At 40.4% G+C, this 24,469-nt stretch overlaps 1 protein-coding gene across 1 annotated transcript; it reads left to right on the top strand.

Annotated features, from left to right (window-relative positions):
• Window positions 1-23,612, top strand: trpm5 (transient receptor potential cation channel, subfamily M, member 5). Its single transcript, XM_034679545.1, has 26 exons — window positions 1-102; window positions 1,629-1,696; window positions 3,999-4,155; window positions 4,240-4,420; window positions 4,863-5,029; window positions 5,139-5,316; window positions 8,135-8,199; window positions 8,608-8,793; window positions 9,130-9,229; window positions 9,419-9,537; window positions 10,582-10,929; window positions 12,217-12,360; window positions 15,804-15,927; window positions 16,145-16,290; window positions 17,110-17,222; window positions 17,323-17,424; window positions 18,036-18,294; window positions 20,824-20,942; window positions 21,129-21,261; window positions 21,402-21,576; window positions 21,755-21,923; window positions 22,042-22,220; window positions 22,536-22,668; window positions 22,894-22,966; window positions 23,081-23,171; window positions 23,314-23,612. Exons 1-26 carry the CDS (start codon window positions 76-78, stop codon window positions 23,457-23,459), a joined length of 3,702 nt encoding a protein of 1,233 aa, XP_034535436.1. The 5' UTR covers window positions 1-75; the 3' UTR covers window positions 23,460-23,612.
• Window positions 23,613-24,469: the final 857 nt, after the last annotated feature.

Genomic DNA, 24,469 nt, shown 5'->3' with positions numbered 1-24,469 from the left:
AGGTGGATCACCTGAAGGGAGATCCCTGAGCTCTTACAGGTGTGGTTCAGCAAGAAGGAGAGCATTCATGCAGCCATGCAGGAGACGCAAGACACACCTCTGGTGAGTACGTACAGTAAGGCATCCACTTATTTACTGTATCATTAACTGCTTTCTAAATTTGTCAAAGGGAATTTATTCTATGGTTTATGTTTCATATAAAAGAGAAGTTTGTGTAGCATCATATCTGGAAGAGATGTTCTCATCAGTAGTTCTTAACGTGATACAAATATGCATATTTATTATATTCCTCTTTAAAAATAATGGAGAAATCTGAAAGTTTTGTACTAATAATAGAAGCAGGCACTTTTTACTGCACCTCTCGGGGTGAAGTGAAAGAGTTTTTTCTCTGTGATGAAAAGATCAGGGTCACAATAGAATTTCAAACCTTAGATTCTACACGTTTCCGTTTCTTGTTTTAAGGTTCCATCGCTGCATTTGGTAGCACTGCTTTATAATTGAAGTTTTTTTGATTCAAAACAGTTTAATTAACTAAACAAGTATCCATTTTTAAACACTGTACTGCTTTTTTCCTCAATAGTCTATGGTGAAGATTCAAACAGAGGTCACAACCAGTGATAAACTAGGTCTCGGGGCCCAGTTTGCAAGAACTCATTTACTGTAGCTGCTTATGTACAACAATAGATAAAAGAATCCTACATCACACTGCCCTCTGCTCAAGAAAATGGAGGTTTATTTTGCCAGACGTCGAGCAAGATGGAGAGTGTGTGCGTGTAAGAGTCTCTGTGTCTGTGAAATACTCACACACACACTCAGCTGGGCGTCCTCTCCTCTACCTTTGCATGCAAAGTGTCTTGTTTGCATGCTCAATAGTCCTTTCCTTCCCGACCCAGACCTGCAGTCAAATAAAGGCTGCCACAACAAGCTGCTCACTTACATTAAAACAGATGGCTAAACACAAATTGACTCTGAGTCTGTGCGTTAATTATTGCACCACAGTTCTATAAATACACTTTCCTTAGTCAAAGGTACCCAGGGAGACTGCAGCTTTCTTATGTCCAATAAGATATGCACTCGTGCTGCATTTCTGTTCTAATCATCTTTCACAGGCAGCTCAAGTGCCCACGCAAATCAGGCTGCTGATAAGAGTCTGTGTTTACTCAGGCAAATGGATAATCTTATCAATTATGAATAAGCTCTCTTTCTGAGCTTGGTGTCATTTATTTTATTCAGAGATAAACAGACTGTGTCTGTTTTCACTTGAAAACAATGATTACATACAAACCAACTCACAAGACTGCTTACAGTAAAGGAATCTCTACACATTATTGTCATTTGACCTGATATCAGAGGCGTTTAATGTTCAAAGGGTTCCAGTGGGAGCCCACAGCACGGTGGCCTAGTTTTGTTGGTTTCCTGAATATGATTGACAATCTGTTGTGTATATTCTTCTTTAAACATCATTCAGGAAGCGCTTTGCATATGAAGCGAGGATGAAAATTCTGCCGACTTTGCATTGACCACAAATACTTCTAAGAATCTTTCCTCTGAGTGAAAGGAGTGGTGAGCGAGTCATAATAGATTTAGAGGAAAATGGACTTAATATCTTTGTGTTCATTTGTTTACAGGCCACACTGCAGCCACAGACTCGATGCCTGCGATGTGGGGACGTTCTGGAGTGGTCAGAGGAGCACAGGTGTGTGTATGTGTGTGTGTTTAGAGGTCAGAGACAATAGGAACAGACAGGCCTAGTCCCCTCACATTGAGTTATAAATGCAGCACAATCATGGCAACTGGCAGAAGCCCTCATCCGAAACAAATTGCAGTGCCGCTCAGTTTTCAAGATTAAGAAGTCTTCATCAGATTCGCTGGAAATAGACATTTTTGAAGTATTCAGATGAGCACAGAGATTAGCAGGCTGTAAGTGGAAGAGGTGCTACAGGAAGCAAACATTTGCACTGGACTAACAAGCCTTAAATACTCCCAAGTATAGTTTTCGATTTGAATTATTCATGAGAGCTGCTCAGGACTTCTCTGCTGTTGAAGAAAAACTTTTTCCAGGGTTAAATACTGAGAACAAAAGTAGAAGTGTTACATTTTTGATGAGGCAGACTATGGACAGTAAGGAAGCACTCAAAACATCAGATGAGTTTCATTTTATTGAATGACATCAGCACGAGGGTAATTTTTTAAACCAGCTCTACATCTAATTCAATATGATGTGCATTATGATACGTAATAAAGCTTTAAACCATTAGAGCTTTGGCTCATCAAGGATGGTGTAGTTGTCTGAGTACGATTTGGGGCTCAAATCTCTTAGCATCATAATATTGGTGTGACGGTTCACAGTCTCTATGTTTTATATGATCCCTGTGTTCACAACATGTCTCCCCTGAATCCACATTACATCCAAAAAGTGTTTTTAACCACTTAATTGACACCAATTAATCTGAGGGTAGCTCATAGTTAGCTCAAAACAACAACAACAGCAAAAACGACAAAACAGCAAAAACAGAAAGGGGTCTATGAGACAAACTCTTATGTAACGGTAGCTGGTGGTCTAATTTGTGCCAGTTAAAGGTACAGTGTGTAGCATTCAGCAGCATTTAGCAGAACAGAACTTTGCATCGCCATGTTTCTTCAGTAACACAGAACAGAAAAACTAGTAAGGAACAGATGCTTTTTGTATATGGTGAGTGGCTGCATGAAATGCACCTATTGGAAGACCAAGAGATTCCTGCTGTGTGGAAAAAAAATGGTATTGATAGATGTTTTAATGATAAAAACTTGTCAAATAAAAGATCACACTTATCATGCGTCATGGGAGCGTCTTGTCCTTGAAGGCCAACATTGCCTCACCGATGGGAGAATCCTGATACAGCAGCTTTAAAGACGTATCAGATTCAAGAAACATCATGGTCAAAACTGAATCACATTTGTTTGAATCAATGTTTTTTTAAAAGGTTTCAAAGACATGCAAATGAGTATAAAGTTATTTAAGTCAAAAATCAGCTTTGCATTTCTTAAAACCTCCACGGGTGCTTTGCTTGCATTACTTTTCATGAGTTATGATCCAAAGTGCTTCATTTAAATTATTTATATTATTTATTCACGACCGCATTTTGGCATAACTCAGATTGTTCTTGTCACAAATCCCTGACTTTCCTAAAAAGTTCATCTGAATATTTTAAGAAGCTTGGGAAACCCACAGCAAATGACGACCAAAATAAAACAGCCACAACTACACAGTGAACTCCTTGGCAGTACAACAAAGTGAAAAGATTGCAGGAGGTTAAATAAAGCACTAAGTTGATGCTTTTAGGTAAGATTACGCCTTTCAATTTGGACTTCAGATTTGTAAGTATGGAGAGTTCAAGCACATTTAACAGTCCTACTTATATTCAGCAGATACATGAGAGGAGAGAGACAGAATCACAGGATGTTTGTGAGGTATTAGAGAGGTTTGTTTACAGTCACTGAACAAAGTGGACCTACATCAGGATAATGAAATGATACTCAAATTTAAAAATCTCTCAGAACATTTACAGAGAGGAAAAATGGATAGATAGAAAAATCTGATCTGTAGGGATGCTTTTAATGTTATCCTCCACATGTGATTGCTGAGCTGCATCAACTTGAATTCAGAGATATCACAAAGATCACAGATCTATCAGGAGGCTTCACTGAATTTCCAGGCACCTACATGCCGTAAGAAGTGCAAAAATCGGAGATTACATCATTCCACTGATATTCTTACAAGGATGGACATTTGTACTTTATATTTTTCGTGGCCTAATCTTGTTAGTTTTCAGAGATATCTTAATACGTAATCTCTAAAAGATTAAGCACAGGGTCTTTGGGATATTGCAGTATCTTTCACAAATGTTCTGAACACTTTGCATGGACCCTTATTTTTATTCAGTTATTCTGGTGTCAGGGTAAGAGGAAGGAACCATTTGATGCAATACACATCTCCATTCACTTCATGTTTCCCTCAGCGTCCTGCTGGGCTGCTCCTGCTGCTCCACGGTGGATGAGACACTGGAGAATGTAGCCAGAGGCCTTGCCAGCAGGATGAAGAGGGAGAGGAGTCACTGGGCAGCTGGAAGAGTGGGCGACGTTGACTTTGTTGGCACGACTAAAACCAGGGGAAAGGTGAAATGAGATAAAACTGAGGGTTCTGAAAGAAATATTTGATTTTACATGAACACTGATGTCATCTTGTGCCTTTATGTCCAGTTTTTGAGAGTGAGAAGCAACACAGACCCGGTCCTGATCTACCAGATGCTGACAGAGGAGTGGGGCCTTGCTCCTCCGCACCTTGTGGTGGCGCTGGTGGGAGGAGACGAGCTGGCCCAGATGAAGCCCTGGCTCAGGGACACTCTGAGGAAAGGCCTTGTGAAGGCTGCACAAAGCACAGGTTATAATCAGGGGCTTACAGTGGCTTTTTGAAAAAGGACAAGGTTGCCTTCATTTGGCTGGTAGCAGAATTACAAGAAACACACCATCAGGAGGAAGGCAGGTTTTTTTTACTGGATGAAAGGAATCCAAATGACTGTCATGAATTATTCATATTTTTTTCTATGTATGTTTTAATTGCATGAGAAGTAAAATATTTTCATGAATTTTAATGCATATAAGGATGACTAACACTAAATGCTTTATACAAGGCAATAACCTACTTAAGATAATCAACAGGCCAGCTGTTTATATAGAATCCAGAGTGAAACGGTCTTGCTTGATAGATACCATAGAGACTCTTCCCGGGTTGCCCTAGTTCCAGATACCTAGTGTTACACACAAACACTCTCACACACACACATATACTCACACACACATGAAACTGCCTCTCTGTTCCCTAGGGGCATGGATTTTGACTAATGGCTTTCGTTTTGGCATCACCAAGCACCTGGGCCAGGCAGTGAGAGATCACTCCTTGGCCAGCACCTCGTCTAAAGTTCGTGTAGTGGCCATTGGCATCACACCCTGGAACATGATCCACAACCGAGAGGCACTCCTGTCTGCCAAGGTTTCTGTCCATAAACACACAGTATAGAGCTAATAAAAACAGCAAAAGATCTTGGAGCACATCACAATAATGTACTCCTGCTGTCCTCCGTCCCTCTGCATCCCTATAGGTGGATGAGCCTGCTGTGTACAAGCCCCAGGACTTGCCTCATGGGTCCGTGTACTCCCTGGACAGCAATCACTCTCATTTTGTGCTGGTGGAGGAGGATCCTAACAGAGCAGGAGCCACCAGTGAGATGAGGGTGAAGCTGCTCAAACACATCTCTCTTCAGCGCACTGGTTACGGAGGTAAAGCCCTTTAGGACACCATCGGGAGCAGTAATGAAACTAGACTTACTTTTAGTTATTCAAAATTAACATAAGTATAAATAGAGACATGGATTTAATATTTAAAACCAGTACTCATCTTATAAATGGTCATGTTTATGGTGTTGAATTATTTATAAAGGATGTATTAAGCATCACTTTCTCATGGCACTGTTTGTGTCACAGAGGGTTGCTTCATATTTCATGATCTGTTATATGGCCTGCAGATGAATCAAATGCCTCAACATTGAACACAAGAGCCGAAGATGAGTAAATAGGTCTTCCTCAACCCTATGAAGAAAACAGAGAAGTGATGCATTTAGAAAAACACTGAAACATGGACACATTGTATCATGTCTCAATTTCTATAAAAGCCTGGCACATAGAATCCATCTATTAAAATGTAAGATCCCAAACACAGACTGTATAATTAATTCAGACATAGCCACTGAGGCATCATCCACTGGTGTGTGAATTCCCCTTTGGAGCCTTGATTCTGTGGATTTGGCTGTTGAAGTGTTTGTTTTTCGGAACCAGGAAGTACCCACATTTGGGAAACATGGTGGCTACATATTTTTACGCATCATCCTGTTTGACATGACACAGTTAGAGAGACTTGTCAATCACAGGTAGATGCTACCTGAAGATGGAGAGGAAGACATACTTTATTAATCCCCGGGGAGAGATTCTATTTTTACACTCTGAACATGCTACAAACACACACAGACTGGAAATGCATACTAATGCACAAACAGGATCCTACAAGCCTGTGGCATTTATAGAGTCTTTAGGGGCCCTATAGACCCTTTACATGTGACATCGGCATGTCCACCCACCCCCACCTGGACAGTAAAGGAACATGTTACTGGATGCCATTGCTAAATAAATATTCTCCTCCACAAATCCCAGAAACAGTAATCTACATATTCATCCATGATTAGCTCCTGTTGTGCGGAAGGTTGTACTAACAGGAAAGGCTATATATCCTTCAATCAGTTGCTAAAAAAGTGTAGAGAAGGCATACAAGTGATCACAGCCTTAATTACCACCCAACTGGTTCCCACACTAACTGGTTACCATAATCCAGCAGCTGCTGTGTTTATACAACAATACGAGTTGTCATCTGCTTCAGTCACAAGATTGGTCACACATTCACAAACATCAGAACAGTGATTTTCAGTTCTCATCTCATCTATTGCAGCAAAAATGGTTGTATAAGTGAGCAGTGCATCTAAGTCAACTAAAAAACTTAAATGTGAAAAAATAAAGTATTTGCAAATATGGGTAGAGTTGTATCTCATGAGTGTGTATGATGATCATGTGACTGCGGCAGATGGCATCTCATGCTGTTAGGTAAACATGGCCGCTGGATTACAGAAAGTAATCGGTCCTTATGAGTAGGGCGTTAATGCCGGTCTTGGCAAGTGTCTCTACATACCCCTGTTTGTGAGCGCCCTCGAGGTGACTCATCTCATTTGACAGAGTCGCTAACATTAGTGTGAAGTATGCTAATATTATTATGTTACTTGCTGTTAATGTTATGGCTCCTAAATACACCTCAAACGTAATTATCAACCAAATGTTAAATGCTACTTCCACCGTCCACTGTAGTGAGCAACGTCATAATAGACACAAGAGAGCACCCCTACAACCAACCTTCGTACTCTGCTAGCTAAGATAACAAGTGTTACACGTTAAAGAACATACACCATAATGCAATGCTAGCAGATACTCTGATATTAATGCATTTCTCCTCTATAGGAAAAACAAGCATTATGCAGTCATTTACTGTTACATTTAATCAGCAATTTCCGCTCAATTTACCATCGTCTAGCTGACTTTTTTTCCTCCTCTTCAGCTTTTACTGAGTCATTTTCATTGAGAAACATTTGTACAGGAATAACTCACATGCTACAGCACAGCAAGAGTGAGTGCTGTCAGATGGGGCCCCCTGAGGAAGGTGTCCTTGCAAACTTTGCACATTTCGAGCCACTGCTGTGGTGTAAAGTTTGTCAACCCCCTACCGGCTTGGGGCCTCGAACATTTGCTTGTCTCACCTGTCTCACCTGTTGATTAGCAGTGCCTCTGCTTATAGACATACATTTATGAAGAGATGCAAGAGTGAGAGTGCTAGAAATGAACTGGCTCTTCTCCAGCTACCAGCCCAATTTCCATACTTTGGTCCATACTGGGACTTGAACCAGAAACTGGTGTCCAAAAAAAGAGTTCATAAAAAATGAAGTAATTAAGAAAGTACTTACAGAGTTAATAAATGACTGAAGTAATAAAACAAAGGAGAGGTTGCATCATCTTATATGGTTTCATACAATTGGATTTCTTCTTGGATCAGGTCTATGGCACTTCAGCATTGGCTTCATTTCTGATGTAAGAGGCCACATCCACTTCTTACAGAACCAAGGTGTTAGGGCCTTTTGAAGGAAAACAAAATAAATATACCGTATATGGAGCTCTTAAAAATGAAAGCTGTTCTGTAATTTTTTTGTATTATTCCCTATTGTTTTGTTCGATGTTTTAATTGTCAAACTGTTCGATGGGTCGACTAAAGGCCTCTGAAAACAATACCAACAATCCAAGAAAGCTCTTTAGATTACCTGCTCTTAACCCAGTGACAAAAATAACCAGTGACAAAGATAATTGTCGGTAAAATATGAAAACCTGATGGGAGAATCTCATTCATCAGTCATATAACAGTGTAAGACAATACCATAGAGTGGTATTGATTTGAGGCAACCTGAGATGCAAGGGATATTAATATAAATGTATCTTCTGTTGCTTGCAGGCGCAGGCAGTTTTGAGATCCCTGTTCTGTCTCTCTTGGTCCATGGGGAACCCAGGATCCTGAAGGTAAGTTTCATTCCACTGTGATGTGTTAGTTACTCAAGAACTCCAGAGACGTGACCGTGAAGACACCTTTCTAAACCTGAGATATGAATGTGCAAAAACTGACTTAGGATTGAGAATTATACTCTGAATCAAATTCTGGTTGTGCTACCTCCTGAAGTTTTGGGCCAAAACAAGACTGAGAAACAAATTCTTTCTGTTCTCATAAATCAAATCTGCTTGGCCGGGAAGCTCGTCAGAGCTACCAATTGATTTGCATAAACAGAGCCATAACCATGATCATAGAATACAGCTCGCTCTGATCAATATAAATCTCTGTCTGTGTTTAGTTGCTGAGTTATTTAGTGAAAATAAGGAAGCACTGTATGTGAGTTTGCCTGCCGGTCTGAACACCATGTCCCCTCTCTGCAGAGGATGTATAAAGGCATTGGCAATTCGACACCATGGCTGATCCTGGCAGGCTCAGGAGGCGTGGCTGACATCCTCGTCACGCTGATGAATAGAGGCTGCTGGGATACGGACAGTGTTCATGAGCTGCTGCTGGACACCTTTCCAAATGCCCACCACAGCACAGACATCAGTAACTGGGTCAAGCTGGTGAGAACGATGCACAGCATGGCGTAAGGCGCACACACACACACAGATATGCATGTCACAAGACTTGAATGTTGCCAGTAAAATGGGGCATGCTGGGGAAGCTTGTGAGGGGAGCTAATGTGGGATTTTCATCCTTATCTTCAAATTTGTATTTGACCTAATTAAGAATTTGAAGGAGGAAGGAAAGATACCAATAATGTAAGATACTTTCAGGCTGACATTCACAGTTAAGGGATTGTAATTTTAGTAAACAATGCATTAGCGAGAGAGAAAAGAAGCTTATTACCACATGGAAAGGAGGTTTAAGTAATAACTGACTGCCAACCTGCCAATCAGATTCAGAGGATTCTTGATCACGGGCATCTACTCACAGTCCACGACCCGGAGCAGGAGAGCTCCGAGCTGGATACGGTCATCCTCAAAGCTCTAGTCAAGGGTAAAGTACCTTTTCTGAAGTATGTTATCAAGAAACTTACAATTTTCTCAGGCTGCACAATTACAGGTTTTAAAGCTTGACAGCTGCACAATGAGAGAGAGCCTTGACATTTTAAACACATAATAGGTTGTGAACCTTTTTGACAATTTGTATTTTTTGTGATTGTGTGTGTTTGTGTGTATTAATCAGCTTGTAAGAGCCAAAGTCAAGAAGCTCAAGACTTCCTGGATGAATTGAAACTGGCTGTGGCCTGGAACAGGGTGGATATTGCCAAGAGTGACATATTTAATGGAGACGTGGAGTGGAAGGTGAGACAAATAATAAAGGAGCAGGATAAGAAGTTTTTTAACACTATAAATTTTGATGTACAATCAAGTCAGTGTTCAGCAAAAGTGAAATACGACATGAATGCGAGACTTAAGAGTCTATCCGTGTACTAAAAGTTGTTTAGCATTTAACTCAAAGATCCAACACCTCTCTGTTGATCTGCATGTTTTATATCACACCTGTCTGTATAATGTCTCAGGCCATAACAAAAAGGCAGAAGCTTTTTCACATCAAAGTCTTCGTCACAGCAAATGTTTTCATGTCTCTCTTTTGTTTACCATTGCACAAGCTAACTCCACTTCACATCTAATTTGAGTGTAGCTCGCTGCTAGCTAGGGCTTACATTTTTTGGTTAATTAATTGAAAGTGCATGTTTTTTTGTATTTGCTCATCATTGCATCAGGACATCAAAGTGCATATATATATATTCTTAAATTTCATTAGGTTAGCATAGCATTTCTTCTCGTTTGTTTGCTAACTAACACAAATCCATGCAATAGTCATCAAGTCTACTCACTGAAACTGTTTAAATGATCAGGAGAATATCAGACACCATTAAAGTCAGTTGGATTCATTGTTTTGGGACCATGAATGTCTGTACAAGGCTGGTAACTCAGCCAGAGGCCATGGCCACCCTTGAGTCCTAAACGATGAATGGCTCTTTGCCTTGTCAGAGGCAGCACTTACATTGAAATCAAGTTTCAACAGGCTGCTCATAGCTGCTTTGCATTTCAATGTGGAACATTTTCTTTTGTAGCGAGTAGCAAGACCTGTACATTAGAGGCATTTTAGGATATATTGTGGGCTTTTTGACTTTTTATTATAAAGGTGAGCTTGTGAAAGAGACTGCAAATGTAAAGAGAGAGAGATGAGGATGATATGCACCAAAGACTGTCAGGGCCGGAAACTGATGTGTCCTGGACAATGAGGATAACAGCCTTCGTACATGGGGTGCTTGTTCAACCACCTGAACTAAATCAATGCCCCATTATGACAATTTTAACAAGGACATATATTTATTGCAGGCATGTGACCTCGAGGAGGTGATGATGGACGCACTGATTAACGACAAACCGGACTTTGTGCATCTCTTCGTGGACATTGGCGTGAACCTGGGCGAGTTCCTTACCTACGGTCGCCTACAGGAGCTCTACTGGTCAGTGTCTGAGAAGAGCCTCCTTCACAACCTGCTCCTCAAAAAGTACGAGGAGAAGCAGCTTCTGCTCGGGACTGCCAGGACGCCAGGTCTACCTGTACACCACCCACCTGAACAAGGGGAGCGTAAACCTCGCTTCACCCTCTTTGAGGTTGCCAAGGTGCTGAAAGACTTTCTTCATGACTCCTGCAAAGGTTTTTACCAGAAGATACCCACAGTGAGTAATAAACTTTGTCTCGCGGGCTTAAGTAGATTGATTAATTCAAATTCAAACTTGTCTTTTCTCATTAATTCACTCTTTGGCGTGTGACACTTTAAAATGTAGAAATGTCTGTCTATGACTCCCTGTCAGAGTTTTAATATTGGTTCTGACCTGAGAGTCATTTTTATCTCTAAAAGTCTTAGACTGTCATTCCAAACTCTTAGAGACCTGACAGATGCAATTAGATAGTTCATACCTGTTCAAATGAGAGGCCATGGGCCTAATGTGAACCCTTTGATGATCTTTGTGGCCCTTTGATCATTTAGTTCAGGAGTATTTTAGAAGGAATGTAGGTGTGAAATTAAAATGAATGTAAAAGGATGTCAAAAGCAGCAGAAAAAGGCCCTTTGGATTCCAGTTAATCATCATTCTATCAGGAGGTTATTGAGCCCATTCATTATAAAACCTCATAAAGAGATCTTGAATTAAACTGTTTATTAAGGTATCAACCACCTGTGTGTCTTTATGTGCCTGAAAAGGCACTACATCTAAATTCCATGCTTTACATTTTAGACAAAGGAGTTCTTATAGCACCTTCCGCAAGTACAAAAAAAGATCTGAGATATGTCGTCTTTAATGACAACCTCAATCTCAACTGGTGGGAATAAGTCCAACCTCACCACTGACAGCTTTGCCATGTATAGCAGATCTTTCCCATCTGGTGTACACCTTCAAAGAATGTCTGTTTGAGCTTTCAGTGAAGTTGGATGTTAAATGTTTTTCATTCTGTTATTTTGCTGCCACATGATATGAAGGATATGGCTGATGTAGCTTTTATTCACCATAAATATTAGTTTTATCCAATATGAGTTCTTGTTAATGCTTTTATTGTGAAGGTATCAGGCAGATTGGGTGTGCAAAATGAATTTACTGCGTGTAAGTAGAGGACAGGCAGGCTTTTATTCCAGTCATGGAAAAACAGGCACTGTTGTTTATTGTTTTCTTGCTCAACTGATAAAATAAACTAAAAGAAATGTCATACTTACCTTGACAGTTGAATTATTTTCCTTGTGCAAGACCTTAGGTGCCCTGGTGGCTGTTTGATTTTGAGGTTGCTTTGTTTTTATTTCTTGGTTTGAGGGCAAAGTACTTCTACCATCTGTTATATATACCTCAAAATGTACCATAAAATAAAAATCATAGGACTGATTCTAGATACCTATAGGGAGCTAAACTATTTACTATTTCTGTATGCTTTCAGTACTTACTAAATGCATATAGTGTACTGTCTCTGTGCTTTAGGAGAAGCCAGCAAAAGGGCGGCTGTTTCACACACAGAAGAACCTGGCCGAGTTGGAGGAGCGCTGCGAACATCCTTGGAGGGATCTCTTCCTCTGGGCCGTCTTGCAGAACCGACAGCAGATGGCTAACTACTTCTGGGCAATGGTCAGTCTTTTCGGCTTCTTTTGTCCGTTCAGTTCCTGCTCCTACAAGCTCCGCTCTCTGTGGTTCAATCAATAAAATTCTAAATGTGCCTGACATTGAGAAAAACTGGTCAAACCAAACTGAAGTGAGCTGCATTTATACTGGGAGTGTTTGTATTCTGGATCAGCTGTGAACGAGAACAATGTGGGCCAGGACAGTGCAGGTGCAGGTCAGTCCTGCCATATGAAAATGTTGCTCTAGATACAAAAAAATGCAAACAGCCTATTAATCAAGATCTGAGGTGAACTGAAAAGCCATTTTAACTGCAGGAAAATTATTCAAATGAAGGTTATGGCGGCTCACAGGGCAATAAAGTCAACCAGAATCGGAATAATGGGCCTTTTGAAAGTCAGGATGAAGTTAATATATGAAACATATCCTGTAATGACACTCTATGAACAATTTAAATGACACCAGTTGACGGTAATTACTCTTTGTTTTCAACATTTTCAACATTTCTTTATTGCTCTTCCCCAAACTAATAGCACCAATTATTGTAATCTCACAAGCAGTCACCCTGATGTGTCACCACAGCGTCTTATCCCAAACGTTATCTAAAATTATGCTAATTACATTCAATGTGTGTGCATCCTCCTCTGCAAATCCTTTTTACCACTCAGACACTGGCCGCTAGATCTGTGTTCATAATTTGATTGTTTGAAGCATCACTCACGTTGAAGGCCTCATCATAATTATCCTTGCAGGCTCTCTAAAGCTCAGGAAGCTCAGATTTGATATGTGCATACATATCAACCCAGGAATAATAATTTACAGTGCGATGTAAAACTTTCATCCCTCATCTAAATAAAGAGGCATCAAGTCCACAACACTGAGTGTCAAAAGAGAGTCCTAGGAATTAGCACGTAGCTCTTTATCAGCACAATTGTCATGTTAGTCTCATTAATGTTTGTTCAGTGGAGTAAAGGGTTTGTTAGTTAGATATGAATTTAATATGTCTCATACACACCATTATAGACTATGTTAATAACTTAGCACACCCTTAAAAATTATCTCCATAGTACCATGTATATATGTTCAACTTAGGTTGTGCATACATTATGCATATTGAAGTGGCTTCTGACCTAGTTTTTAAGTCACATGACTGATTTTAAAGTAAGGCCGAATTTCAGCTGGATCACTAATCATTTGCCGTGCAGTGTGCAGTGGTAATGAGGGCAGATCAGCTGCTTGTCTTGGGCTTGTCTTGGAAATTTGGCTGGGCTGACTGCATACTCTCGCTCAGTGAAAGCAGAGCCATGAGCTGATTCCCCAACTTCAGGGCTTTTATTTCCTGATTGCAGCTGAGCAAAATGACAGACAGCATCTGAAAGCACAAAGGGGACACGCTGAGTGACGTCGGCAAATGATGTAAACATAGATATACACCGATTAGCCATGACATTATGACCACCTGTGCAATCTAATGCAATCCAATACAGCAGTACAGTACAAACTATACTTCGACAAAATTACATTTTCAGGTTTTGTTGATACGTCAGAAAGATGATAATTGTACTTAGTAAATATTGCTGAAGTTGTATCCTCAAACTTTAACTTCCATCTGTGGGATTTTTTAAGAAAACTTAAAGCTAGGGTTGGTAATAACAGAAAACTAGCATGAATTTGAATGTAGCATTTCCTCAGGACTCTGTTTTAGTCATGTATATTTATGTGCAAGTGTTCCTTTTTTGTAGAGATTCAGTTTTTATAAATCATTTGATGTTAAAGCTCCTGTGAGGAACTTTCAATTTGCATCGTTTTTTTCCCCCTGTGAACAAAGTGGTACTTTTATCAATTTGCTGATCTCATCTTGTAGACAAAAACATATCATTATGGGGAATATTTGCTATGGAAAATGAAAGAAGGCTGCTTCTTTTGCATGCTCATCTGCTCATCAACTCCCTGGCAGTGCTTACAAGCATTAAACACATGCGTAGAGGGATCCCAAATTATCTCAGTCTGTTTCAAAACTCCTCACAGGAGCTTTACGAAGACAAATGTTAGTTCCTGCAGTGTTCTTTACCGGATTAGCAAAGTAGAGGACTCTTGTGTTACTGTTCCAAACACAAGAGTCCTCTACTTTGCTACACATCAAACTTTGAATAACTGTGAGTATCTGCTTCAAGTCAACACAAGAATCTCTTCTGCTGTGGTCTGCTCTGATCTGAGGGATCTTAAAAGTTTTATCCATGAGTTAAAGGTGTGTTGTGGTTCAAGGAAGAAACATGACATCAGTCCTGCAGCTCCAGCAGCCAGATTACTTCTGCGCATGTCTTGGCCCCCACAAGCACAATATATCAGCGCCCATAGAGGCAGTTATTTGGTTTCACATCTCACATGTCTATGTTCATATGTAGTCAATGGTTAGGAGTTTAATCTTTCTAGGAGCAGTGCTGGTTCAGACAGAGACTTTGAACCATGCTAATGCCACTTTTCTGTTATTATGCAAAGCTAAGCTAACCACCTACTTGCTCCACTATCATTCTGCATGTGTAGATAAGAGAGTGGTGTCTTTCTTTCCTCTCTCTGAAAGAAAACGCCACATTTTGTTATATTTTCATAACATCAAGGGGACCATATCGGTGGTTTTACATGCATTTTGTAATTAACTAAAAAGTGTGTGTTTGAATATAGGTCATTTTTTTAAGTTCAGACAATCACTGGCTTCCATCAGCTGAAATTGAAGTAATTGGAATCAACGAGCAGAAATGGTGGTTCATATTTTTAGATCAATCTGCACTTTCAATCATGTCACGTTAGTTAGAGTGAAGGAAATAAAGACTTGATGTTCCCTGTGAATCATTTCAACACAGAAAGGAGTTGATTTTCAAAGTGCACTGAAATGAACTGAAACCTTCCCCTGAAAGGAAGGAATGACGAAAGGAAAACACAGTGAAAAGACTTGAAGGCTGAGTGTACGTTTGGGAGAATTATGAGCAGAAAATAAAGTATGCAGGAGTTACAGTAAAGGAGAAAAGCATGCAAAAACATTGGTTCAACCTATAAGAACCAGGGTACTTTTTCTTTACCTCAGGTATATATAAAAAAAGACTACTCTGCCGAATCAAAAGAGAGGCTGCATTGAATCCTTACAAAATGGAACACCAAAATGCAGAATATATTGCTAGTACCTCCTATCACAGCCAAACTAATTGCTGGCAGTTTTTGGAGACATGACAACAACTACAACATCTAAGTCTTGAATAATTCATCACATGTAAATATAACTATGATTTACATGGTGAGAAAGTAACAAAGTGGGGCCTGTAGAGACAGTTGTTGGACTCTCAGGTGATAATAATTGTAGCCTGATGCTCACAATACTTCCCATTAAGAAGCAAAAAAATTCTCAGATCCCTCTGTCAGACCCATTTCTTGGATCCAGCTTTCTTTTAATTCTTCAGGGCCCTGAGGCAGTTGCGGCAGCGCTGGCAGGTTGTAAGATTCTGAAAGAGATGGCACGACTCGAATCTGAGGCTGAGTCTGCACGGAGTATGAAGGAGGCCAAGTATGAGCAGTTTGCCCTTGGTGAGTACAGAAACTGTTCAACGACAAAAGCTGACAGCGTAATCAGGAAAAATAAAGGTCAAACATTGCATGAGGTGCATTCAGGGACTTTGGCATCAGACAAAACAAACGCTAACAAATTCCACTGTAAGGAAGTCAAATATGAATCTGGATGTGCAAGTTTTACAGATGAAGCAGAGTGTCTGACAATGTACACCTACTGTTCTTATTGTGACAGATGTCTTTGGAGAATGTTACTCCAACAGTGAGGACAGGGCTTATGCACTGTTAGTGAGAAGAACACACTGCTGGAGCAAATCTACCGTCCTGAACTTGGCAACTGAGGCCGATGCTAAATCCTTCTTTGCCCACGATGGAGTTCAGGTAATGAGGAGACACATTCATAATATCCTTTACCTCCAATTTAACTTTTCTAGTAGCTGTTGTGAAATACTTTAACTTTTAACCAACAGTGTCAAAGTTTATGAATTAGATTAAGAGAGTAGAACATTTATTTTGCTGCCTTCAGTAAGAGAATACTGATTTACCCTGCGGTTATTTAAGTCTTTAGCCATTACCTCTTTCAAAGTCACTTCTTTTGCAGCTCACTGCATTCAATTCAGTGCACAGTTTTGCCTAAACATCTACCAGACGTCCTTGTCATCACAAAGTCATCATTGAAAGTTAATTGGTATTCAATGTCAGCGGGGAAAGTTTGCACGCAGAAAACTGAACAGGGAAGTAATATTTTATTTAAAGCACACGGTGGGAGTAATATATCTTCTTTTAATGGGAGGCTGTTAATTGAAATTCAGTGCATGTGCAGTGTTTGGAGAGATTGTGGATTTTACAGGCCTGTTTTACCCGAAAATTATGAATAAACCTATAACCAAGCATCAGGTGTCTTCTCATATCAGTGACCTTATACGTTACTGCAGGTAGACAGCTCAGGAGAAGGGATAAAACATGTCATATGAAATGGTTTGATAAGGACAGCAAATCTGCATTTTTTTTTCTGTGGGGCAAGTCAAATGACTTCCTTTGTGATGCTTTAATGGATAAAATCCCCAAACTAAAAGACAGAATTATTCCAAGACCTATTGTGCCCCCTTGTGGGGAACTGTATTCAAATGTTAGATTAGTTTGTCCCTGTTATGTAGCCCTTGTCTGATCATAACATAACTCAAACTTTTACTTTGGCAGGCTCTGCTCACAAAGATTTGGTGGGGGGCGATGACGACAGACACAGCCATCTCCAAACTTGTGGTGTCTTTCTTCTGTCCACCGCTCATCTGGACCAACCTCATAAAGTTCAGGTCATCCATCGTGTGTTGCTGCCCATCAATCATGTTGGCCCTGTAGCACAACTGTCTGTGTTTTTGTTTCGTGCCTGACACTCCTGTGTGCATTTCTTAGTGATGAGGAACTTGACAGTCGAAATAACCGTGAGCAGTTTGCAGAGCTGGACAGTCTGGACACAGAAAAGGCTTTACTGCTAACTGATGACGACAACGCTTTGTGAGTCAGAAGCTTCAATTCAATATCTTCAATATGATCTGAAAACAGTCTGTAAAATAATAGTTCAGTCCACTACGAAGTAACTAGAGTTGAAATCACAACTGTAAGCATTGTTTTAGTCTTTTATAGGGAACCTTCATCTACTTACTCCCAGTATTTCATTCTTACATCTGCCACATGGCATCTGTCTTCATTGACATTATAGCTGCTCGTGACTCAGAATAAATTTAAAACATAAAAGTCAGATGAACAGCACTGATTTACATTTTAATTTCAGCTTACAAGAATTTGTTTTGCAGCCAAATAAATAGATGATGCTTTCAGTCTTGAACAAAAACACAATAAAAATATTTTAAATGTACCTGAACTGAGAAGAAAACATGTAAAAATCTATCATATAAGTTCACAAAAATAAAGCATGTCCACGAAGTGACATAAGACTAGAATCATATGTGGTCATCTCATTTCAAAACAATGTAAACCATCCTTGTTCCGACTAACGGAAGAAACCTTATTGTACTAATAACCTGTAAATATTCATGTTATTTGTGTTTTGTCTGTAAAAGGAGGTCAGGGAGAACTCAGGGTATTTTCCACTCTCTATTTTGCAGGGATTCTACCCCGGGCGACCCAGCAGCTCAGAGCTGTGCTTCTGTCTGGTGGCGTTTCTTGCTGCGCCGCTGGCGTCGCTTCTGGAGCGCTCCTGTCACTGTCTTCCTCGGTAACGTCATCATGTACTTCGCCTTCCTCTGCCTCTTCACCTACGTGCTCTTGCTGGACTTCCGCCGACCACCTCCATATGGACCTGGACCTGCAGAGATAATGCTCTACTTCTGGGTCTTCACTTTGGTGCTTGAGGAACTTCGACAGGTAATAAATCATATTTTTTGGAAACATGCACACACTTTCAGTTCTCACAGAAGAAGTGATTTCAATCTAGTGTGAATCTTATTTGGAAGCTCTACCATTCCCAGTAAATATGTTTGCGTGACAGTGTCCAGCCAGACATCTCTGAGTAGGAGGTGATGTGAATCGCTTCAATGAGCTCAATCTCCCTGAGGTTTTAAGGATTCATGGGCCTTTCACCTCTGTGCCTGACTCTCTTCAATGTGAGCCCGGTCAGATGAGCATGATCCCTTATTGCACTGATCCCACTGAGCCTTCCTCCCTCGGGCACAAAAGCCCCAGATGAGACAGGCCTTCACCGCTGTTCCCTCTACTTGTTCTTTCAATGTGCATCTCAGAAAGACCCCAAGCTGAACAGAGCCATGGCACAGGTTTCCAAAAAAAGAACCTCTGTGCTACAAGCAGCCCTGACATGCTACCCAAGCCAAGGGGCGCATGCCTCCCCCTGAAGGAAGATGCTGCCACAGGGGGCCCTGTTCTTACCAAACTTGTCACGGAACAAGGTTAGAGTCTGTGACAGGTTGCGAGCTTTTTAAATCTGATACATGAGTTGATGTGAGGCTGCTAATCACAAATACATTTAAAAATCGGTTTACTGTTACATACAGGCTGGTTAACAATGTGTACATAATAGATATAAATGATGTCCCCTTACATCAACAGACCTCACTTTAAGTTTGCTCAGGGTGATTATTTCAGTGAATTCAGTGTCACTCTATGAGGGGCCGCTTCTTATTCCTTTATTCAGAAAATATGACAGCAGATAGTGCTGGAAACTGGAAAGAGAGAGTGGGGGATGATATGCAGCTGAGGGCTGCAGATGGGTTTGAACCCACGCTTTTAGGACTGAAGCGTTTGTACATGGGGTGTGTGAATTAACTGTCAAACTCCAGGCCAGCTCTTTGAGACTTTATAAATCAGGGATGATTCACAGAAATGTACACAGAATGTATCGCTTTTCTATGAGACACAAACTTTGATTAATACTTTTTAAGTATGAAATATTTCATCATTGAACTTAATGTCCCTGGCTTTAACTCATTTGTGTAGTTTTCAGGAACTTCTGGCGATATTTATGAATCAGTTTTACCCTAAATGAGCCAAACACCATCAGCAGAGCTTTAAAAAATTGCTAAGAAAAAGCTCTTCCTATCATTCTTGTATTCAATTTTGTCTCTTACACTGAAAAACTGCATGAGTAAAATGTCTATCTTCAAAGATTTAAGAGTTGTGTTTTTAATAGGTAAGCATGTGCTGTGGTGTAAGATTGACAAAAAGCAGTGAATTATATTTGGCCATTATCTGCTCTCATTGCCTGAAGAGATGTGAAGAAATGTGAAGATACCTCAAAACGAAAGTCTCAGGTTTGCACTTGTCAGTTGTGATCAAACTTTTAATGCATTTTCCTAACTCTAGTTAAGTGCGAAGTGTGAGGTTACATAGACCTAACATCATAGAAAAAGATATTTATAAATGCTGATTAAGACAATCTTGCAGAACACTTTTGGAGCAGTTTGTGATCTCAAATTGAGGTTGCATGAGTTGCCCTGCAAACTCTGTGATTCTGCTTCTCAGCCGTCCACCACTCTCTCTGTTCGGTTGATTCTACGGCCTTCAGATAGGAATTCATAGTTGAAAGTAAGTGGTTGTAATGTTGACCTTTGTGGCATGACAGTTGAAGCTTACACTCCAGTCCATCACTTTATGAAAGCAGCACACTGCCCTCAGGTTGTTCTCAAACCAATTATGCCATCCAGGGACCGAGCCCTGGTTCTTGATGCATTTAAAGGTTCCCTGTTCAACCCACAGGAGACAGCTCAACCTTATACACCAAGTGTGACAGACATTTTACAGGATTTAGAATTTGGGACAGTGCTGTTGCTTCTGAAGCAGAAAAGGCTGTGTGCCAAGCAGCTATTCCCTTTTGGCCTTGCAGGTGTGCCTGATTAGAGCTCCAGTATAAAAATTACCCAGATCTCATACAGAAGAAAAAAGAAAACAGTTCAAACATATCATTTTAATAGCTCATTAAAGCCTCATTTATCCATATGCACCCAGAACTACTCAGAGTGGAAACATTTACACATGAAACTGTCAAATTGTTGTGGCACACTTTCTATATTTAGAGAGATGTTTTATGCTCACAGTGTAAATTATATAACAAGCTCAATCTTTGAGTCTACTCTACAGAAGCATCTTTTCAAGAAGATATGGCAAGAATCTGACTTTTTCAATTCTGACTGTACAAAAGAAAACCGTTGCTTGTATCACTTCCTACAACAGAGACTAATGGTGCTAAAGCTCACAAAGAATATGGGTACAAAAGAAATGACAGCAATACTCAGACTCTTAACAACAACACGTGTCATGTTACAGTCTCTAAAGGAAAGTCAGAAAAGTGGCGTTACATTTTTAATGAATTATCTCTTTTAGGATGTTTCAATAAATGTACAAGTTGTTATATCTATGTGTCATCCTTTTTTTTATTCACAGAGCTTCTTCACAGATGAAGAGATGAGCATCTTGAAGAAGTTCAAACTCTACGTAGAGGACAACTGGAACAAGAGTGACATGGTCGCCATCTCACTATTTGTTATTGGAGTTTCATGCAGGTAACTTATGTCAACTAGCATTTAAGAAAAACACAACACTGATATTACAAAGATGAGTAACAAACCTTACAGACAGAATAAAGTTTGTTTTAGTCGGTCTACACACACAAGGACTTTATCTTGTCCGTGCAAACCTTCTTGGATATCTTGACCTCGTCTTGATGTCTATTCTCTCTGATGTTGCAGGATGGTGGATGACACCTACGAGGCAGGAAGGACAGTCCTGGCCATAGACTTCATGGTTTTCACTCTGCGTCTGATCCACATCTTCGCCATTAATAAGCAGCTTGGCCCCAAGATCATCATCGTGGAAAGAATGGTAAACCAAAACAGAAACACTTAGAGCTAAAAGGATTATTACTGAAAGGATGTTCAAGGTAACAGATGCAGACAATGTAGACTATGTGGAGGCCACTAAGAAAATTAACTTACTGTATGTATCTTTGTCTCTTTTTACAGATGAAGGATGTTTTCTTCTTCCTCTTCTTCCTTTGTGTTTGGCTCATTGCATACGGAGTTGCCACCCAGGCTCTCCTCCACCCCAATGACCCAAGGATTGACTGGGTGTTTCGCAGAGCTTTGTACCGTCCTTACCTTCACATTTTTGGGCAGATCCCCCTGGAGGAAATAGATGGTAACTTGCAGCAGGAGCAGATTTCTACATTTATGGCCACACACAATGAGTATTCAAGCATTAAAAACATTTGTTGTGTTATATTTGGATGATTTATGTAATCAGGGTGGGCTCTCTGTTGACCTGGATGTAACAGTATGTTTTCTGATCTGATGTTCTTTTGTCAAACGGAACACAGCTGCTCGCATGCCTGAAATAAACTGCACCAATGACTCAGATGAGATTATCTTGGGCCTCCGGCCACCATGTCCCAACATCTACGCCAACTGGCTGGTCATCCTGCTGCTGGTTATCTACCTTCTTGTCACCAATGTGCTGCTGCTAAACCTGCTCATCGCTATGTTCAGGTCAGGGACTGAAAATTCAGAAAACGTGTCCATGTCATATGCTTGTCTGACAAAGTGAGTTAGGTAGTGGCTTCTAAAATCAATAAATAAACCAATTTAACACCCTTTTGTTTTTCAGCTACACATTCCAGGTGGTTCAGGGAAACACAGACATCTTCTGGAAGTTCCAGAGGTACAACCTAATAGTGGAGTACCACAGCCGTCCAGCACTGGCCCCACCCTTCATCATCATCAGCCACCTCTCTCAGGTCCTCCTCAGCCTGATCAAACGGCCAGAGTCCAAGCAAGAGCATCTTGGTATGAATTTAATGCATATTTTCATCAAAAAGCAATTAAGCTCTTCTCCCTTACTCTGAGCAGATATTAAAAAAGTTTCTGTAGCGAATGTGGCTAAATTAAAACGAAATGAAATACTGGAAAACACTCTGTGTGCTTATCTCTGTCCTTCACCTGCTCTCTCCATGAAATTGCCTGCTGGTTAATTGGTAATTGGACTGCTTCCTTGTGTGTGTGTGTGTGTGTGTGTGTGTGTGTGTGTGTGTGTGTGTGTGTGTGTGTGTGTGTGTGTGTGTGTGTGTGTGTGTGTGTGTGTGTGTGTGTGTGTGTTATCAGAGAGGGAGCTGCCGGAAGGGCTCGACCAGAGGCTGATCACATGGGAGACGGTACAGAAAGAGAACTATCTGGCCAAACTGGAGCGCCAGCATTGGGAGAGCAGCGAGGAGAAACTGAAGAGCACCTCCTCCAAGTAAATTATGTTATCTTCTGGAATTTTGTGATATTTGATTCTTTTTTTTTAGAGTTGGATTATAACAAGAGGGAATCAGTGACTGAAAAAGCTCTGTAAAACAGCTGAACAATGTCTCTCCAGGACTTAACTGCAGCCTCTTGTAGACCTCTTCTGCCCCCTTGTGGTACAAAATTGGTAATGCATCACTTACAAGTTTTAATCAGATTTTTGTTTGTGAACAAGGGTTCAGAGCCTGCTGAGGATTGTTGGTGGGTTCAAGGACCAGGAGAAACGTCTGGTATCCGTGGAGGGTCAGGTAAACTTTGAAACTATGTGACACATAATTGAGTTTCAGTTTTTAAGCTGGTCAGACAGAAACCTTTAGCTTTTATGAAGTATGACATACAGTTTGTTGTGGCTTTGTCTGCAGGTCAGATACTGTGGAGAGGTGTTGTCCTGGATGGCAGAGTGTTTTGCTCAAAGCACACTCAAGTGTGGGAAAGAAGCTCCAAAAGCTCCACGTAAGACAAAAACATGCGAGGAGGAAGAGTGACTCCTAGTAAATAATCATAATTTCTAACACCATAGTGCACTCTCATCATACTTTTTAAATGCAGTGTGATTTTTGATCCTATGTGGTATTAATAATGCATGAAATGTTAGTGTCTCTGACAGGCTACGCAGCAAGCAGCAGCAGCAGCGATGCACCTCAGAGTCCACAAGAGAAAGAACCCAAACAGGAGGGAGAAGTCAGATCAGGTCACCCAGGATATGGAGCTAACAAAAAATTTCCTTACATTGATGAATAAAGGGAAAGTAGTGATAAACAGGAAGATAAATATTTAGGGTATGTGAGATATTTAGCATATTTTAGGGGATGGTGATGGTGTAATTGGGGACAATGTGGTAATGATTTGGTTTGATTTAAACACCAATTAATAAAATGATTTTGGATTTATTTGCACATTTTTTCATTGAGTTATTACTTTCATTCTTTCTACAAATAAAGCTGCAAATTTTAATATTTTTATAGTTTCAATAATCAAATTAACTTTGGTATTTCAGTACATGTAACTAACCCTCTGATGCAAAACATATCTTTAAATCTTTGTATTTTCCCCTCAAAGGGAAATCATATGTGGTCTTTGTAGATTGTAATACAGTATCTCACAAAAGTGAGTTCACAAATCACATTTCTTCTAAAGATGATGCACAAACAATTTGCTAAAGACAGCAGACTAAGGACATGGATTACTGGGGAGCTACAGTTCACTGAGGGAACCATGAATGCCAACATGTACTGCGACATACTGAAGCAGAGCATGACCCCCTCCCTTCAGAAACTGGGCCACAGGGCAGTATTCCAACATGATAACAACCCCAAACACACCTCCTTGACGGCCCCTGCCTTGCTAAAGAAGCTGAGGGTAAAGGTGATGGAGTGGCCTATCATGTCTCCAGACCTAAACCCTATTGAGCATCTGTGGGGCCTCCTCAAAAGGAAGGTGGAGGAGTGTAAGATTTCTAACATCCATTACCTCCGTGATGTCATCATAGAGTGGAAGAGGGTTACATTAGCAACCTGTGAAGCTTTGAGGGGACAATAAATTTACACTGTTATACAAGCTGTACACTGACAACTTTACATTGTATCAAAGTGTCATATATTCAGTGTTGTCCCATGAAAAGATATAATTAAATATTTGCAGAAATGTGAGGGGTGTACTCACTTTTGTGAGATACTGTACATGTTAGAAACCACGATGGCTGTAAGGTTCATATGTTTTAACATTGTTAGATGACTTAGGATGGTTCTATG

This window comes from Notolabrus celidotus, chromosome 3 (assembly GCF_009762535.1).
Source record: "Notolabrus celidotus isolate fNotCel1 chromosome 3, fNotCel1.pri, whole genome shotgun sequence".
Classification (NCBI taxonomy): domain Eukaryota; kingdom Metazoa; phylum Chordata; class Actinopteri; order Labriformes; family Labridae; genus Notolabrus; species Notolabrus celidotus.
This window is presented reverse-complemented; position numbering and strand designations above follow the sequence as displayed.